Below are 20099 nucleotides of genomic sequence, written 5' to 3'. Positions count from 1 at the left end.
CCATCGAATAATAAAAATATGATGCTTATTTCCTGCCTAGGGTTTTAAAAGTGTATTTTAATTTAATGTTATGTTCTTTCAGAATTGACATGGTTATCCATCATTAGAAAATGCCCACGTAATTCTGAGGATTTCAAAATCACCCCATTCTCCAAAAGAAAAAACACATTTTGCCAGTAGACACTATTATAAAATCTCTTAGAAAGCTTGAAAGGCTTGTTGCCTGAAGTTGCTTTGTGTTTTTTTATTTTATTTTATTTTTTAATTTTTTTTAAAGTTTTATTTATTTTTAAGAGAGACAGAGACAGAGTGCGAGTGGGGGAGGGGCAGAGAAAGAGGGAGACACAGAATCTGAAGCAGGCTCCAGGCTCTGAGCTGTCCGCACAGAACCCAGCGTGGGGCTCGAACTCACGAGCTGTGAGATCATGACCTGAGCCGAAGTCGGACGCTTAACCGACGGAGCCACCCAGGTGCCCCTGTGTTTTTTTAAACTTAGAAAATTTGCAAACAATTTTTTTACAGTGGTTTTTTCCAATTATTTTTATTGTGGTAAAATACACATAGCATAAAATTTACTATCTTAACCATTTTCATATGTATACTTCAGTGGTATTAAGTACATCTGTAGTGTTGTGTAACCATCACTGCCATCCATCTTCAGAACTCTTTTTTTCCTCTTGCAAAACCAAAACTCTGTAGCCATGAAACAATGACTTCCCATGATACCCCTGCCATCAGACCCTGGCAACAACCATTCTCCTTTGTTTTCCCCTCCCCTCGTACCCCATACCCCAGCCTCTGGTAACTACCACTCTACTCTCTGTTACTACAAGTTTGGCTTTTTTAAATTTTATTTTTTAGATTCCACATATAACTGAGATCATGCATTATTTATCTACGTCTGGCTGATTTCACTTAGCGTAATGTTCTTCAGGCCCATCCATGTTGCAAATGGCAAGATTTCCTTCCTTCTTGTGGCTCAGTAATATTCCACTGTGTGTGTGTGTCCGTATATGTGTATATAGGTAGCTAGAGATAGATATTTATTTGCATATATATACAAATTATATGTATACATATTATCAACTTGTATATAATATTAACATATCACATTTTATTTGTGTACTTCATTATACATATAATGTAATATTTACATATCACATTTTCTTTATCCATCTATCCATTGACATTTAAGTTGTTTCCATATCTTGGCTATTATGAATAAAGCTGCAACGAACCTGTGAGTACAGATAACTCTTTGAGATACCGATTTCATTTTCCTTGGCTATATAACCAGAAGTGAAATTGCTATATCATATGATGGTTCTATTTTTAATGTGGGGGAGAGTCTCCACACTATTTTCCACAATGGCTGTACCAACTTACATTCCCACCAACAGTGCACAATAATTCCCTTTTTTTCATATCCTCGACAACACTTGCTATGTTTTAACTTTTTAATTATAGCCATCCCTAGCCGGTGTGAGGTAATATCTCATTGCGGTTTTGATTTGCCTGATGATTTGTAATGTTGAGCATCTTTTCATGTACCTGTCGGCCATTTGTATACCTTCTCTGGATTGTCTGTTTGGGTCTTTTAACTATTTTTAATGGGATTATTTGCTTTTCTCTCCCCGCCCTCCCAACTGTGGAGTTGTAAGAATCCCTTATATATTTTGGATATTAATTCCTTATTGGATAAATGATTTGCAATTTTTTTTACCCAAGCTATAGATTACCCTTTATTTTGTTAATTATCTCCTTTGCAGTAGAGAAATCTTTTAGTTTGTTGTAGTCCCATTTGTTTATTTTTGCTTTTGTTGCCTGTGCTTTTTGTGTCAAATCCAAAAAAATAATTACCAAGTCAACGCCAAGGAGCTTTCTCCCTGCTTTCTTCTAGGAGTTTTACAGTTTCAAATCTTACGTTTAAGTCTTTCATCCAATTAGACATTGATTTTTGTGTATGGTGTAAGATAAGAATCAAATTTCACTCTTTTGCATGTAGAGACCCAGTTTTCCCAACCCCATTTATTGAAAAAACCATTCTTTACCCAGTTTGTGTTCTTAGTGCTGTGCCTTTGTCAAAAATTAGTTGACTATAAAAGTGTGGGTTGGTTTCTGGGCTCTGCTCTATTCCATTGATCTGTGTGCCTGTTTTTATGCCAGTACCATGGTTTTGATTACTGTAGCTTGCTAATATAGTTTGAAATCAGAAAGTATGGTGCCTCCAGCTTTCCTCTTCTTGCTCAAGATGGCTTTAGCTATTTGGGATCTTCTGACATTCCATATGAATTTTAGGGTTTTTTTTTTTTATTTTTGTGAATAATGCCACTGGAATTTTGTTTTGGTTTTTTTTTTTTCAACGTTTATTTATTTTTGGGACAGAGAGAGACAGAGCATGAACGGGGGAGGGGCAGAGAGAGAGGGAGACACAGAATCGGAAACAGGCTCCAGGCTCTGAGCCATCAGCCCAGAGCCTACGCGGGGCTCGAACTCACGGACCGCGAGATCGTGACCTGGCTGAAGTCGGACGCTTAACCGACTGCGCCACCCAGGCGCCCCTAGTGCCACTGGAATTTTGATAGGGATTCCGTTGAATCTGTAGATTGCTTTGAGTAATGTGGGCATTTTAACAATATTAATTCTTCCAATCCACAAACACAAGCTACCTTTCCACTTATTTCTGTCTTCTTCAATTCTTTCATCAGGGTTTTCTAGTTTTCCGTGTACAGATCTCTCACCTTGGTTAAATTTATTTCTAAGTATCTTCTCCTTTTCGGTGCTATTGTAAATGAGATTGTTTTCTTCTTTTTTGGATAGTTGTATATTGATTTTGTATCCTGCAACTTAACTGAATTCATTTATTAGTTCTAATAGTAGTAGTGTGTGTGTGTGTGTGTGTGTGTGTGTGTGTGTGTGTGGAGTCTTTAGCTTTTTCTATATATAAAATCATGTCATCTCCAAACAGAAATAATTTTACTTCTTTCTTTCCTATTTGGATGCCTTTTATTTCTTTTTCTTGCCTATTGGCTCTGGTTAGGACTTCCAGGACTATGTTGAATAGAAGTGGGGAGAGTGGAAATCCTGTCTTGTTGCTGATCCTAGAGGAAAAGCTTTGAGCTTTTCACCATTAAGTACGATGTCAGTTGTGGGCTTGTCAAGTATGGCCTTTATTGTAGTTAGGCACATTCTTCTGTAACTAATTTGTTGAGAGCTTTTATCATGAAAAGATGTTGAATTTTGTCAAATGCTTTTTCTGCATCTATTGAGATGATCACATGATTTTTATCCTTCATTTTATTAATGTGGTACATCACATTTTTGATTTGCATATATTGAACAATTCTTGCATTCTTTCATAAAATTTCTTTGCTCTTAAAGAATTCAATAACAGTTTCCGCCACTATATTAACTTTAAGGGGCTTTCATTTTGGTTAGTTGAAAAGGAAATTTTGATTTATGAATAAAATATATATACTTAGACCAATAAATTCATAGCTTTCTGAGAACCTATGGGAATATTTTATAAAGCGTTTAATAATGACTTTTCTGAAGCCAATTTTAATATTTACCTTAAAACCTATTAAAATTTATTATTTTATACATATTTTTAAAATTCTTTAACCCTTTACAATAAGATACTATTACTAAAAAACACAATAGTCTTTAATTTATTCAGTTTGGTTGTTGAGGTATATTCTAGCCAGTATTTAATTATCCTTTCATTCGTTTTTCTCAAGCAAGTACTATAATATCAGTCGGAGAATTTTGTAATCACTCTGGAATCAATTGACTCCCAAGTAAAGATAACATAAAATTATAGTGATATTGTTTTCTGATTACACAAGCAATACATAGTTATTGGAGAACATTTTAGAAAACAGAAAATATATTTATAAAGAAGAAAAAGTCATCCAAATTTAAGCACATTAAAAATAATCACTGTTAACATTTTAGTATATTTCCTTACTGTCTTTTTATGTATACTTTTATATATGTATTAGCAGGTATATTTGTGTATACATACAGCATATATAAAATCTTACATGTGTAGATTATAGGCATCATACTGAATATATGTTTTACATTTTTTGACTTAACATTAGATGACAAGTATTTCACATATCATTAACAATTGTTCAATACCCTTTTTTACGACCGCATAATACTTCCTTCTAAGGACATACTGTAATCCATTCACCCATTCCCCAGTTGTTGGACATTTAGGTTGTTGCAAATTTTTTTGACATCATAACTTTTATGAAGCATAAAACAGATAAAACGAAGTACTTCTGAAGGAGAGGAACACAGGCATAAAAGTGATTTACTAAAGTACTACTGAGAGAGGTGAACATCACGGTGATGTGCCAAGTGGATTAGACAGAAATATCCAAATCAGAGACCCTTTAGTGGAAGGACAAAGGAGTCAAGGATAAACCCAGGCCCTAGCTTATAGAAACAGTAAAGAAGAGATGGATGTGAAAAGTATTGTGTTAGAACCTTAGCAGGACTTGACAACTGATGGGCAGTTGTGAGATATGAATCAGAACACACTTAAGAATTTTTGTGTGGGGGGGCACCTGGGTGACTCAGTTGGTTAAGTGTCCGACTTCGGCTCAGGTCATGATCTCATGGTCCGTGGGTTCAAGCCTCGTGTTGGGCTCTGTGCTGACAGCTCAGAGCCTGGAGCCTGCTTTGGGTTCTGTGTCTCCCTCTCTCTCTGCCCCTCCCCTGCTCACACCCTGTCTCTCTCTGTCTTTCAAAATTGAATAAGTGTTAAAAAAAAAGTTTTTAAGAGTTTTTTCATGTGATGCCATAAACAGAAATAGTCAGATTTAGAGGCAGAGCTTATTTTAAGGTAACTTTTAGCATGTCTAGTGTGAGCCATTTACCATGACATCAATGTGCTAGACTGAAGTTTGATGAACTCTCAGGGCTGGAGGTGAAATTACAATTCATATATGGATAGAGAACGTAACAGTGAGTGCGTGAGAATAATTGATACATTTGAGAGTGATTCAGCACAGGTGATAGAAAATAGTTGAAATTTTTAGAAATGACCCATATTTTGATGAGATGAAAAGGAGTAAGAACCAGAGAAGAGGAGAGAACATGAGAGAAATTGGTAATAGAGAGTTCTTGAAACCCCAGGAAGAAAAAGAACACCGGAGTAAAATCCACAGTGCTAAGAGTTATAGGCATCTGTGCTGAAGACAAGCTATGGGCAGGTTAATTGTAACCTTAAAAATTTTTTTCCCACTGGTGATATGACCCTAAGCCAACTTTAAAGGCATGTGTGAGCAAGTAGGTAGTGACTATGATTTTGAAAACTCAGTGGTGACGGGAAAGGGAAAGTGGGATGTGCATCTGAGGCAGTAAGAAAGGGTGGGGGTGCGGTGGGCACGTGTGACCTCATAATGCCCCTCTCCTCCTTCACAGTGTATCTCCTTCCAGCCAATCCAGCCTTTCACCGTAAAGCTGCCTAGGAAATTGAAAAGAATGAGTTGATACAGGCCGTTTACCTCATTGGCCTAAAAATTCCTCTTCAAAAAGAAAGAAAGAAATCTTTTGTCTTTTAGAACTACCAAAGGGATAATTTAGTCAAAGGGGAAAAAAAATCTTTTTTTTTTTTTTTTTTTTTTTTCAGGAAACCACTGAAGAAACTGAACCCAACAGTCAAGAAGATGAGAATGATGGCAAAGAAACACAGAAAGGGAATACAGAACTTGCCTCACCAGGTTCGTTTCCCAATAAACTAGTTTTAAAGGAAATCATGATAACTGTTAAGATACGATGAAAATAGAGTCAAGAATTTCTCCCACTGATCTGTAGAGATGTAGGTAGAGTCAAGGCTCTACAATTGGGTGTGACTGTGCTGCCACCTAGAGACTTCCTGGGGAAATCCTGACCGTAGGATTTATCTGGCTACAGAAACAGGAGCCCATACATCTTTGCTACTGTGGTATTTCTTGGTTTTTTTGAAAGCGTATCTCCATCATCATAAAGATTATGTTTCCAAAAACAGTTATGCTAATAACTAGGGGTCATATTTTAATACACATAATATCAATAGATAAGATATAAACCAAAAACACATTATCAAAATAGACACTAAAATGATAAAGCTGGCAGACAGTTTAATAAAGTAATCTTTTTGTTTTTGCAAACATAAAAACTCCCCACCCTCTTCTAATACCAAATTATTTTTAAATGGCATTTTATTTTATTTTATTTTATTTTATTTTTGAGACAGAGAGGGTGCATGCACAAGCTGAGAAGGAGCTGAGGGAGGGGAGGGAGAGAGAAAAAGAGAGGGAATGGGAAAGAGAGAGAGAGAGAGAGAGAGAGAGAGAGAGAGAATCTTAAACAGGCTCCACGCTCAGCACAGAGCCCAATGCGGGGCTCAATCTCATGACCATGAAAAATCAAAAGTCAGACACTTGACTGACTGAGCCACCCAGGCACACCTAAAGTGGCATTTTAAAATAAATTAAATAGGGGTGCCTAGGTGGCTCAGTTGGTTAAGCGTCCGACTTCGGCTCAGGTCATGATCTTGTGGTCCATGAGTTTGAGCCCCGTGTCGGGCTCTGTGCTGACAGCTCTGAGCCTGGAGCCTGCTTCGGATTCTGTGTCTCCCTCTCTCTGCCACTGCCCTGCTCATGCTCTGTCTCTCTTTCTCTCTCAAAAACAAATAAACATTAAAATTTTTTTCTTAATAAATTAAATACCATTATAACAAATTTTAGCATATGCTTTTTCCAAATAGATTGCACCTCCACATTTTGATATGCCCCTCACTCTAGAGTATACCTAATTTTTCCATGTATATCAGAGAACACTTTATTTTCACTGTATTATATATACCACGCACTCATTAACACATTTCAATGATGAAAATGTAACGGTTAAAAGAGGCATTGAAATTCAAAAGAAAGAGTCAAGCTGCCACTCAGTCATTTGGAAAGAAAGTGTCTATAAGTATTCTCTCATCCAACCCACCTACCATAATATTTTGTGTCAACATTTTGTCTCATGTCATGCTCTTCATATGGAAACTGACTCTTACTAAGAACTTAAATTTTTCATGGTGGGCTTCTTTATGTGTCTTATGTTGCTTGATTTCTTTTTAATGTCTTGAAAGAGACTGGCCAATTCTGGCATCTCAGCCTCTTTATAACTCTCGTCACACTGTAATCCAACTTCTTACGGCCAACGGCAGGATACGTATTCGATGTATTTCATGGCAGTGGAAGGGAAATGGTCCTTCATGGGATGTCCTTCTTTTTTATGTTTCTGAATGTAACTCCATTTCAGAGCCACAGCATTTTACAACAACTGTGACTCGGTCCAGCCCGACTGTGCCCTTTGTGGAGTTTTCCTCGAGCCCCCGACTGAAGAATGACGTGCCAGAAGAAAATGACCAGAAGAAGCTGGAAAATGAAATGAGTGGAAAGGTGGAGTTGGTGCTGTCACAGAAGGTGAAGTACTCCGTGTCCAAATTAGTGTGGCTTCTTGTTGTAGCTGGTTTATGAAGGGAACTTATATCAGTGGCGCTTGTTCATAATGAGGATTTATTTTCTCTCCGAGTCTATTCCTATCTTTAATCTGTATTTTCTTCTAAATGCAACTATACTACATGTTCTTTCTTAAAAAAAAAAAAAAATGAAATGCGTATAGAAAGATACACACATTAAGTCACTTGGGCTGCTATAGCAGCCACAGGCTGGGTGGCTTGTAAATAACAGACATTTACTTCTCATAGTTCTGGAGGCTAGAACTCCAAGATCAAGGTGTCTGGTGAGGACCCACTTCCCAGTTCACAGGTGACTTTCTTGCAGTGCCCTCATTTGTTGGGTAGCGCGAGGGAGCTCTTTTGAGTCTCATTTTATACGAATCACCTCTTAATACCACTATCTCAAGGGTTAGGATTTCAACATATGAATTTTGGGAGGCCACAAGCATTTATTCTGTAGCTATGCATTTTTTAAAACTTATATGTATATTTATAGTAATGTACCTGTAAATACATGACAAATCTGTCAAATAATATATGTAAACATATAAAAAATAATATATAAATTAAAAAATAGAAATAAAGCAAGAGAGGGCGCCTGGGTGGCTCAGTCGGTTAGGCGGCCGACTTCGGCTGGGGTCATGATCTCGCGGTCTGTGAGTTCGAGCCCCACATCAGGCTCTGTGCTGACAGCTCAGAGCCTGGAGCCTGTTTCAGATTCTGTGTCTCCCTCTCTCTCTGACCCTCCCCCACTCATGCTCTGGCTCTCTCTGTATCAAAAATAAATAAACGTTAAAAAAAATTAAAAAAAAAAAAAGAAATAAAGCAAGAGAGATAGCCACTGAAACCTACCTCTACTAGTAGCAATTGATACATATTGGTTTATATATATTCATTCAACATCTTTTAAATTTTATTTCAAATAATTTTTAATTATGCAGTTATATATTTAAAAGAAAAATGTAATGGGCCTAAGCTTGCTTATCTGCAGCTTACTAAATATTCTCTCACATTTACCTGTTTTGTAGCAATGATACTTCTGATGCCTCTGGACTTGCACAACAAGGAAACTAGAAAATTATTATTCTGATATAATGAGTTTTAATGTCTTGTTTTTATTAAATTTCTTCCTTGTTTAGAGTCTCATCTCATTCATACTAATTTGGTTTGTTTTCAGGCACAGTCTCAAAGTCTTCGTCTTTATTCCAGTTGCTCTCAACCTCGGCTACCCTTTAGAATTCAAAAAATACCAAGCATGCTCCATATCAAATAAATCAGAATTGCTGAGGGAAGGTCCCAGGCATCTGTATTTTTAAAAGCTCCCCTGGTGATTCCAAGAGGGCCACCAACATAGACAACCATGGGCTTGCACACTGGCGTACTGTATGTGGTGACATTCCAGCTTTAGGAATTAACCCTAAATTTGGATTGGACATTTTTACCACTTCTAGTTCCAGTTCATTCGTCATTTACTCAGCCGGTATTGACTGTGCACCTACTCTAAGCCAGGCACTGTACTAAACACTGGGTTTCAGCAGCAAACAAGATACAGCCCCGGGCCTTATGGAGAGGACAGTGCTGTGTCCTAGGTAGAACGTCAAAAATGCCTATTGTCTTGATGCCTTTGGGGGATTTCAGACTCCAGTTATTCCTCATTTTTATACACGGAGGATTAAAGAATGGTCTAGAGGTCTGAAAGTAGGAACTAAGCCATAGGAAAACGTTGGGGGCAGGCAGGATTTCCCACCTTTGCAGATTTGCCTTATCCACATGACGCTTGTAGCCATTATGTCATTTTTATTCTTCCAAATGAACTTTTTTCCCACTTAAGTCTAAACCGGAAGGAAAACTGTCTCATCACTAAAAAATATTTTTTTATGAAACAAAGGAAACACAATAACTAAAAAGTATTAATGTGCATATCTCATCTGCCTAACCTCATCTGTGTGGTCCATCTTTAGACCACCAGGGTCATGTCTACCCTACTATGGAAAACACTGTTTTCAGGGGTTCTTAACTCTGTGTGTGTGTGTGTGTGTGTGTGTGTGTGTGTGTGTGTGTTTACCAGACCTTTGGCATCTGGTAAACAGTATTCTCAAGATAATATTCTTAAAAGTATAAAATACACAAGATTACCACGTTTTCCTACGTACCAAGTGCTATCAAGGAGATACACCCCTTAAATTCTGTTCTGTGGACTCCAGATTAAGAATCTCTACTAGTTGGTTAGCAGATGCAATAGTGGTTTTGGATCCCAACGCTTTTCGTACACCATAAGAATCCCTCCCCTCTATTTTCCATACTGTGGAGTTAACACTTAGGAAAAAGGAGAAAGGTCATCACTGTGGTTGCAGCAGCTTTTGTCTTCTGACTTCTCTTGAGAGTGTTACCTTTATAAAACAAAGTGTTCATGCACATGGGCTGACCTTTTTACGTAGTGGTGATTTGGGGCATTTCTGCTAGTAACATTCATTTACAACTGAGCATCACTGAAACACTTTTTTTGTCAGTCTCAACTATGGAGGAAATGGTATAAGGTTAAGATTTGGGGCTTGTCAACTTTGGTAAGTCTAAGCCTTAGCCTTTGCTGCGTATTTAACATTGAAGTTCATTGGGACATCTGGTTGACCTCTGTAATGCAGAATGAAGTGATTAACTGTTTTCTTCAAGATTCCATTAGGGCCAAATATATTATTCATAAAGAAAAATAAAATCCTACTAAGAAGAAATTATAGGCATGAAATCATCCTGAGAACCAAATCAGAGTTCAGCTTATGATGAAACAAATGCTCTACAGCCTGACTTGCCCTGTTTGCTATCAAGTTAGTCTACTGGGAACACAGCCACTAGCCAGAGTGAACCCGAGCAAGTCCTGTAAGCAGCCGAAAGGAAACGAACTGATACAGCCATGCCCTTCCTTCTGATCTTTGCTCGGAGTCTACTGACTCTTGTTTTAGACATCAGTTTGGTAATCTGGTCTTTCAGCAGTTGATTGGAAGCAATAAGTCAGAAGGAAGGTGCTTCTTCCGCCCAAAGCCATTCAGATTGGGGAAAAACAAAATAAAATTAGATAACAATAAGAAGAAAACCATCTATTTCTACAAAGCAAACAGAAGAATTCATAAAGCTTAAAATTTTGAAACTATTTGCCATAAGGACAAGTGGTCTAATCTGCCTCAACAATCCCCTAATGGCACCATTGCTAGGACACTAGTGGATGGTAGTTATTTTAAACGACACTTCTTTGTCAACAAGCAAAATATATTGCCTTTAATGTGCTCTGCATAAGTTTGTGGGAGGGTGGTGTACTGTCTTGAGAATAATGTCCACTAGAAGGTGATATTATTTTAATACTCAGCACTTACATAGTAAGATTTATTGTATCTTATGTGGAGCATCTCACTTTCTGATGTTACAAAATCAGTATTATGTAGTACTAAGAAGAGGATATGTGGTTGATTGATCAGAAAATAGTACAGAATGGTGTATAACCCCAAAGATAGAATATTATCTTCTGGGTTTGGAGAAAAGTGATCATCATACTTCTATGCTCTAGTTTGATTTCTCTGAAAAAAATTGACCTCTATATATTTTTTTAATGTTTATTTATTTATTTATTTATTTATTTATTTATTTATTTATTGAGAGAGAGAGAGAGAGAGAGAGAGAGAGAGAGGGACACACAGAATCCAAAGCAGGCTCCAGGCTCTGAGCTATCAGCACAGAGCCCAATGTGGGTCTCGAACTCACAGACCACGAGATCATGAACTGAGCGGAAGTTGGACACTTAACCTACTGAGCCACCCAGGCACCCCAGGCCTCTATATTAATGTAGAAAACACAAAAGAGTTTTGGGGAAGGGGCAAAATTTTCCATTTAAAAGTTAGACATTTGGGTTTATTGACTTATGTAATAGCTATGGTTCTTAAATTGTATTTCACCTGTGCAATTTTTAATGGAAAATATTAGAATGTTTCTGTTTGTTGCCCGTGATCCAGGTGGGAAAGCCAAAATCGCCAGAGCCAGAAGCAACCCTGACGTATCCATTTCTGGACAAAATGCCTGAAACCAACCAATTACATTTGCCAAATCTCAATTCTCAAGGTAAAATGAAAGAAATATTTTATTAGCTCTGCCTGTTCTCCTGGGCCCATCTGCAGTAAAATATTCTTTATTTTAAAGGAAGACTACCTCCTTTATGTTAACATCCCTTTAGCCATGGTGTTTGCAAGAATCCGTGGTGGCTAAATTAAACAACTTCAGAATGGAAATCTGGGATCGCACTGTCTATGTGGCCCAGCCAGAAACCCAGCTACTGACACTGTTTTGTCAGCCCGGCGCTGTAGGCACAGTAGGACCTACACAAGTGTTTGATACCTTAAAAGAATTTTATTGGCTCCAAAATGTTTTTTAAAATTACAAAATAAAAAATCAAGAACTTTAATAAAAAGTTTATCATCTTAATGGTTATGTCAACTTCATTAACTGTTAATTATCTCATCTTTACAAAATACTCATTCCTTTGACAATTTGACTCCTTTGGAAGAAAATCAGATTTCCTTCATAATAATTCCCGGGTGTGCATGACGATTACTGAGAAGTCATTCACAATCATAGATTAAACGTGTTCTGCAAACTCCCCAGGTAACTCACAGGCCATGTACAGGTTGTGAATTCACCCCTTTACTCTTTAGTAAGAGTTCCACTTGAATCTCTTTATCCTTGTGAAAAACTCAGGTGCCCACAACCACCAGAAAGGAGCCTTAGGGGTGTGAACGGGATAGGGGAGTGTCCTGAGAATTCCCTGCCTGTTCTGCAAAACAGATAGACTACTGGGCATTCCTGGTGTGAGTTCTCTCTCCAGATGTGAAAAGAGCTAGAGTTTAGGAGGCAAGCGCGGTGAGGTTTCTTGTTTATCTTTTTTTAATGTCCTCTTCCCAGTACACTTTATAGATTTATCAGCTCAGGCAAAGAGAAGATGGTAGAGGGTCATTGTGGCCGGGGATTTATTTTTACTTTTTTCTTTTCAAGGATGGGCAGCTATTTGGGGCCACAATTGGCAGAATCTCGGTTGGCTTCCTTTAGCCCTGGTTGACGGCTGGGTGATAAGGTGGGCTCTATTTGTATAACAGGAAGTACTTTGGAGGGAATTAATTAGTACATACACTGATGATCTCTGGTTCCTTAATGTGGAAAAAAGTTCAATACTGCCTTCCAAGCATTTGTTTTAAATTTGTCGGCCCTACTGTCCTGAGGGGAATTGACAAAAATAAAGTCTTCTAACTGGGCCAGCAATTGACCATATTTAGACAGCTTTTAATCCTGCCCTATTTCTACCACTTTTTAATTGTGTGGAGAAGTAATAGAGAGAGGAAGTATATATTTTAAGCCATCTTAATTAGTTTTCTGGTCTCACATGTTTTTACATTCTGTTACCTGTTGTGCATTTCAACTTTGCGAAATGTGCTGTTAATTAAGGGACTTTACATCATGCTTTATCTAAGTTGAATGATAAAAAGTAAAATTTAGTAGCACTAGAGAATTTCAAAAATTAGTCTTCAGGATAGAACTATATTCGACGTACACTTGTTCTGTACTCCTGTCCGGTTCACGGAAGCTGTAATGACACCTGCAGGCTCTGGAGACAATGCTTGGGTTTGAATTCTTGCTCATCTAGTTCTTAGCTGTGTGATCTTCCCCACCAAGATCTCCTAATCTCTTATCATCACCTGTAAACTGTAAAATGGAAACAATAGTACCAACTTCATAAGAGTTTTGGAATAATTAAATGAGATTAAAAAAAAGTGTTTAGCTCAATACCTGCCCCAGAATAAGCACTAATATAATCTGGTAGTTTCAGAATAGTAGGAATAGAAGTACAGAGAAAGATACCAGGCAATAATAAGCTATTCCTTTTTAAATTTATTTTTAAATGTAATGTAATGTACTTACGTATATTTTTGAGAGAGAGAGAGAGAGAGAATGAATCCCAAGCAGGTTCTGCAGTCAGTGCAGAGACCAACACAGGGCTCAGTCTTACAAACTGTGAGATCATGACCTGAGCTGAAGTCAGGAGTCAGATGCTTAACCGACTGAGCCACCCAGGTTCCCAGTAATAAGCTATTCTTAAATGCTTGTCTTAAAATAAGAATGGATACTGTAAAGATAAGGCTTTAAGCAGTAATTTTCAAATATGAGTACGTGCCAGGGTTCCCTACAGGATTGGTTAAAACACAGGTCCCTGGGTTCCATTCCTACAGTGTCTGAGTAGGCCTGGGCTGGGGCCAGAGTATTTGCATTTCTAACAAGTTCCCAAAGGTGATGTTGATGCTGGAGATCCAGGGACCACACTCTGAAAACCACTGACTTGAAGTATGTGTTTTAATTGCTGACCAAAGACATTGTCAAGAGATATAAAAATAGCAGTAATACTTTGTCTACAGTGAATAAATTCCTATCTTCGAGAAGAAAAGGCCTCTAATAAATGTAACCTTAAAAGACAGAATTTGTCTTAAATTGGGAGGGGAGAGGGGGAAGTATAGGGTTTTGCCCAGATATAAAAAGTCAGAGGGAGTGGGAGATACGGGCTTCCGGGTATGGAATGAGTAAGTCACCGGATGGGAAGAAAGTACAGCTCAGAGAATACAGTCCATGGTATTGTGACAGCGTTGTGTGGTGACAGATGGTGGCTATCCTTGTTCTATGTGTATGTGCTATAGCATACTGTATAGAGTTATCCATCACTGTGTTGTGCATGAAACTAATAGTGTGCATCAGTTGTACTTCAATTTAAAGGAAAAAGTCCGTGGAACTATGTAAGTGACTAGTCTGTGGTCACACATCAAGTCCAAAGAAGCTATACATTTAGGATCAGGAATCTTGGAGCCATACCTAATACTCTCTCCCTTAGACAATGATATCTCCCCCATTTCTACAAACTCGTATGTTTATAGACTGATTTACAGGCTACTGAAGATCTGGTGGTGGGCCCTAATGATATTTCACAGATTCCCCCTAAGCAAGCGTGTGCGCGCGCGTGCACACGCACACACACACACACATAGGGAGTCTCTTTTTCATTTATTTTTCTTTTATTATTTAAAAAAATTTTTAATGTTTATTTATATTTTTGAGAGAGAGAGCATGAGCAGGGAGGCGCAGAGAGAGAGGAAGACACAGATTCTGAAGCAGGCTCCAGGCTCTGAACTGTCAGCACAGAGCCCAACGTGGGGCTCAAACTCATGAACTGTGAGATCATGACCTGAGCCGAAGTCGGACACTTAACCGACTGAGCCATCCAGGCGCCCCATAAGTAGCCTTTAAATAATCTGAAAACATTCACAGAATACATTTGAAGGTGACAGTTTTCCTTTTCTCAACTATCTCCCAGCAGTTCAAAGATATATTGGTGTTTTGGGAAAATACGTGCACATTTTAAAACTGATGTCTTTGAACTGAGAATGATGTGAGAGTTGCACAGGGCCCATAAGTATGGAAATGCTGACCATGAGCTTGTGTCTATACAGACAGACATCTACACATCCTTTTGCTACACACATGTATAACTTTGACCTCAGACTTCCATACATATGCTTTATAAAGGATAGAAAAGAATCATTGAACTCATCTCTGCTGTCTTTTATACTTTCCCAGTGTTCTCCAAAAGCAATTTAAACTGTGCGTTTTGCTCTTGCAGAGCGTATCATCCTATCATTTGAGATTTAACTTTTAACAGTATCACCATTAAGTATGCGCCTATAAAATTTCACCTAACGCCAAGGAAGACCAACCACAGCAGGAACTGTCCCATTTCTACTGGCTTGTGTCCATGTCTTCAGGTTTTGTATGAGTTTTACTGGGATATTTTGTACTTCAGAGTCCCTCCTTCTCAACTCTTGTATCGACTACAGCCAAATGTCCTTCAGTACTTGAGAGCGTGGTTCTATCCAATTCTCACCCCGTCCTCATGGTTTTCTGTTTGTTCTGTTCTGCCATCTGATCTAGAGTCGCCTGGCATTGCCAGTGTTCCGCTTAGAGTTCAGAACTCTTGGCGACGTTCCCAGTTTTTCTCCCAGTCAGGTAAAATGCATACTGGGTAGCTGTATCTCTTTTGTGCAAAAATCCATGTTGGGGGCAGCCGATACTGTCTGGTATTCTTCTTCATTTCTGATTTCAGAAAAAAAAAACCGCTTGTTTCTGACACACAGTTAGCAAAGAGCTGGTTCTTTGGTAACGGTACCAGTTATACTAAAATTGGAAGGAAATGCATAGAATTTTATTTTGAAAATCTAAAGACATAATATTCAGCTCTTTCTTTTTAAAAAAAACAAAAACAAAAAAATAGGCATTCAAAATCATTTTTTCTGCTCTTCTCTCTTTTTTTTTTTTTTTTGTAAACAAAGGTTAGAAATATTTGCCAGGAACCGGTAATGGTTCTCTTGTTAACTGTGTCCCTCTCTTTACTTTCTGGATGGTGTCTGGCCTCTCCCTGTATGATAATTCTCCATGTCAGACAGTGAGGGAACCGGGCAAGCAAGCTGGAATGCAAGGGGCATTAAAAACCAGCACCTATAATTTTTCCTTCTTATAGTCTAGTCTCTGGTGCTAATTGATGTGATCAATCATATGACACTGGTCATAACTCCTTTTGGTGATGGGTACAAATTGCTTCAAGGGTCTGCTTTGTTATGATCTTCTAATGCTCTTGGCTTACCAAAAAAAAAAAAAAAAATTGATCTAAGGCTGACATAGGAACCACCCTCCACTCAGAGGATCAGAGAGAAACACTGTTAGCAGCTGCTTAATCTTCTTTTTTTTTCCTTTTCTTTCTTTCTGTACAGTGGATTCTCCAGGCAGTGAAAAGTCACCTGTAACGACACCTGTAAGTAGCTGTGTGATTTTAATTTATAAAGTATTTGATTTGCTTAAAAAGAATTCAACCAAAAATGGACTCTAAATGATTATAAAAGAATAATTAAAAATCTTGTGTAATGCTCTCAGGTGCAATGTGAGGAAAGACATTATACGGGTGGTTTATCCTTACACAGAGTTGTGATATGCCTGGAAACAAAATGGTAAGTGAGTTAGGAAAGTAAAATCTGATGAAGGTGACCATAGGAATTAGTATTAAGACATGCAGCTCCTATCAGCATTCAACATCATTGTTTTAACCGAGGGTAATACTTCAATACTTGAACATAGTGTACTGTCGACAGACAGGGCGCAGCTAAAACTCCCTGGGAGACCCACGCTGCCCCTGTTCACTCCTTTTCACAATGAGTATCTTGAATAATATTAACTGTATGTTTAGTTTTCAATGTTTTCTTTCAATTACATCAAAAAAAAAGTCATTTGCTAAAAGTAAACATTAAGACACATGATGCTGTGGCAACCGCTTGCTGCTGAATTGTACGTGAACGCTCTCTGTAGACCTGACTTTTCTCTAAACTGCGTGTTCCCAGTGCTGGGCCTGGCACCTTGTTCAGCCTCTGAAACTCCACTGGCTTTGGAGACTTCCTCGATGGCACAATCAACTGTAGCATTTCCCCGGAGCCCCCGAGGTGTAGCCACATAATCACCGTTGCACCTCTGTTTCCAGATTTACTAACATATGACCCTGCAGATGTTATATAACTTCTTTGGACCTCATATTCCTTGATTATGCAATGAGATCATAATCCCTCCTTTCAGGATGTTGTGAGCTTTAATCGAAATAATTACGTGAAGCCTCTAACACAGTGCCTGATCCATGAACAAATCCTCCCAGTGGCTAATCCAAAAGGCCCACCATAGCCAACAGGAATTCTTTTTTTTTTTTTTTTTTAATGTTTGTTTATTTTTGAGAGAGAGTGTGTGCAAACGGAAGAGGGGCAGAGAGAAAGGGAAGCAGAGGATCCGAAGCAGGCTCTGTGTTGACAGCAGAGGCCAATGCGGGGCTCAAACTCATGAATCGTGAGGTCATGACCTGAGCTGAAGTCAGATGCTTAACTGACTGAGCCATCCAGGGACCCCGCCAATACCAATTCTTATCTATAGGTACATTGTCTCACTCTGAGAAGTCCTAAGTGTCTGTGCAGAATGGGGAAGGGTCACACAGCCCTAAGTATTTCCAGCCACATTCCAGAACTAGCAACCACTTGTGCAGGCCGAGGCTCCAGCCAATACTGGGAATCTTGAGTTTCTCAGGAAGCTGAGTATCCTCCTGGTGCGTGGGAACCCCCAGAAGGATCCCAGAGGTGGCATCCTTGGCACATTAAGAGTATACGAAACACATTGATTTCCATCTTAATTTACATGGGAGCAACAGAGTCATATTGTTCTTGTACCCCTAGGCAGGGGTGGAGGGGAAGGGTGCCCTGAAGAGATACGTCCTTATTTCTGGTTTATGGAAACTAGAACAAGAAAGAAACAAATTACTGATCTATATAAGTGAATTCTCTGAAAATACCCACCCAAATTTGACATTCTTTCAATGATAGCTCTTCATAGAACAGAAAAATAAGTGACATTTGAAAATAAGAGAAGCTTGAAGAGGAACTAAGCTTGGATTATGCTGACCTCAAAAGATCAGAACGCTTGCAGTCAGACTTGGAGTGGCCTGGCTCAGCGTCTAGAAAGGGGAGAGAAGGAGATGCATTCCTTGGCCTGAGGTGATTCCATCCATCTGTTCAACAAACATCTGTTGAAGGCCTAAAAGTGCAAGGTCTTGGGATACTTAGGGGGATAAGGGTCCTCTCTGCCTAGGAAACCCCAGGCCAAAGAAAGTACAGATTTGTAAACAGATAAATTATAGAACAAAGTGGGCTAAATGCTCTTCACTCTGACTTTCTCTAGCAGCTTTTAGATCTCTTTTATGATAGTTATCACACTGTCTTCTGGTGTCATTTATACATTGGTCACTCCTTCACAGCCACCCTCCCCACACACTCAGTTGTGAGCTCCACAAGGCTGGGCCCCTTGGCCAGCTGGTATCCCCACCTGGCCCACACTGGTGCTCAGCAAATAGTCACCAAAGGAAGGAGCGTGATCACTTTGCCTTCCCTTTTGTTTATCACGCAAGTATCTTCCTCTTTATCTTTCTTCCTCTGAAGACACTATTTTTGTCTTCCTTTTTAACAAATATTCCCTATTTTCTTCTGTGCTCAATCTCCCTACCCCACACTGCTGCCTTCTGTCTGCTCACACTTTACTTATTCTTGCAATTACTGCTTGGTAAAATCTGAAAATTGAATAATTCCTAATTGTTGTTCTTTTTTCCGCCACGATTGGACAGACTCTCCCCACTGGACTCCCTATGGCTTTGTTCACAGAACCACACCCTTTTCCTTAAAAGACAAAGAAGGGTCATTCCTTCGAGAGGTGTTCTGAACACTTAAATGGCTTCTTAGTTTTAGGAAAATGCCAAGTGGAGCCAACCTTTAACACTGTTAATTCCTAATTTATTATCTGGAATCCCATTTGGATGACATTTTATGATCATCCAAGGAAATTTGGGAAATTTTGAATTATATACAGTTAAATATCTTCAATAGCTTTTCTCCTGCATAACCTGTCAGAGCCTTTAGTTTACTAATTGCAGTATGAATCCCAAGAGTGGTGTATAGGAAATACATTTCCCTACCTGATTTGCCCACCTTTCCTTGATTTTTTGTGGGTATCATCCTAACCATTTGCCGGTACCATAGCAAGAGTACCAATGGAGGCTCACGTTTCGTGTGTCTACATACATTAAAGTTATAAATATTTATCTTGTTATAAATCAAGCAACACCCATGGCTGGCCTGCATTCTCAGCCCGGAGACACTTCCTTGGGCCAGCTCAGCCCTTGTCCACCTAAGTGGTAGCATGGATCTGTTGGGGGCAGGGCAGAGCCGAGGGTGAGCTGGCCCAGGTATCTTGGGCAGTAACTAGACCCATCTAAGCCTCGGACAGAACTGACCCTGTCCAGCTTCTCAGGCAGCTCAGGTAGATAGATTCTGCCTGCTGCCCACCACCCCCAGGCCCTCCCCCTCCTCTCAAATTCCGCCAGCCTCATCTTGCTTTTTTCTCTCTAGATTCCTAGACAGTTCTAAGTGCTTCCCCAAACCAGCCCATCAGAATAGAGGGAAGGGAAGAAGCACAGTTAGTGGGGAACGTGGTTTGCTTTGGCACCTCCCCCTGGGTGTTGGGAGAGGCCAAGTTTAAATGCCGCCGGTTTCCCAGAGGCCAGCTGTGATCTCTCTTCCCCTGTGGACCTGCTCCGTCTTGTATATTGTGTGACCCGGTTGCCCACTTTGGTTCTTGCATCCTTCTCCCATTATTCCCATTCATTCATTGCTGCCAAACTCACAAAACCCTTAAAAAAAAAAAAAAGTCTTTAAGTTTGTATGTTGGTTATTCAGCACCAGGGCAGGGACTCCCTCTTGCCTGAATCACAGGTGATGCTGGTGAGCATTGGTGAGTTAAATAACCCACTTTAGAGACAGCTGTGATGGAAAAGCAATAGCAGCATAAAAGATGAGTTTTGGGGGCTCCTGGGTGGCTCAGTCGGTGAGGTGTGCGACTTCAGCTCAGGTCATGATCTCACTGTTGGTGAGTTCGAGCCCCG

General features: G+C 39.2%; 1 protein-coding gene across 14 annotated transcripts in view; it reads left to right on the top strand.

The window, feature by feature from the left end:
* Positions 1–20099, top strand: part of LIMCH1 (LIM and calponin homology domains 1) — a 330658-nt gene that overhangs the window by 286272 nt on the left and 24287 nt on the right. For 12 of the 14 annotated variants that reach the window (XM_045474223.1, XM_045474232.1, XM_045474227.1 and 9 more), the window contains 4 exons: positions 5648–5738; positions 7315–7478; positions 11512–11617; positions 16354–16394. In XM_045474223.1, the coding sequence (XP_045330179.1) occupies positions 5648–5738; positions 7315–7478; positions 11512–11617; positions 16354–16394 (402 nt within the window). Of the gene's footprint in view, positions 1–5647; positions 5739–7314; positions 7479–11511; positions 11618–15517; positions 15593–16353; positions 16395–20099 lie in introns of all 14 variants that reach the window. The other 2 variants (XM_045474228.1, XM_045474224.1) reach the window with 1 other exon arrangement.

The sequence above is a fragment of the Leopardus geoffroyi genome, chromosome B1 (genome assembly GCF_018350155.1).
Source record: "Leopardus geoffroyi isolate Oge1 chromosome B1, O.geoffroyi_Oge1_pat1.0, whole genome shotgun sequence".
Taxonomy (NCBI): domain Eukaryota; kingdom Metazoa; phylum Chordata; class Mammalia; order Carnivora; family Felidae; genus Leopardus; species Leopardus geoffroyi.
Note: the sequence above shows the minus strand (reverse complement) of the source record. Positions and strands in the feature narration are given on the sequence as shown.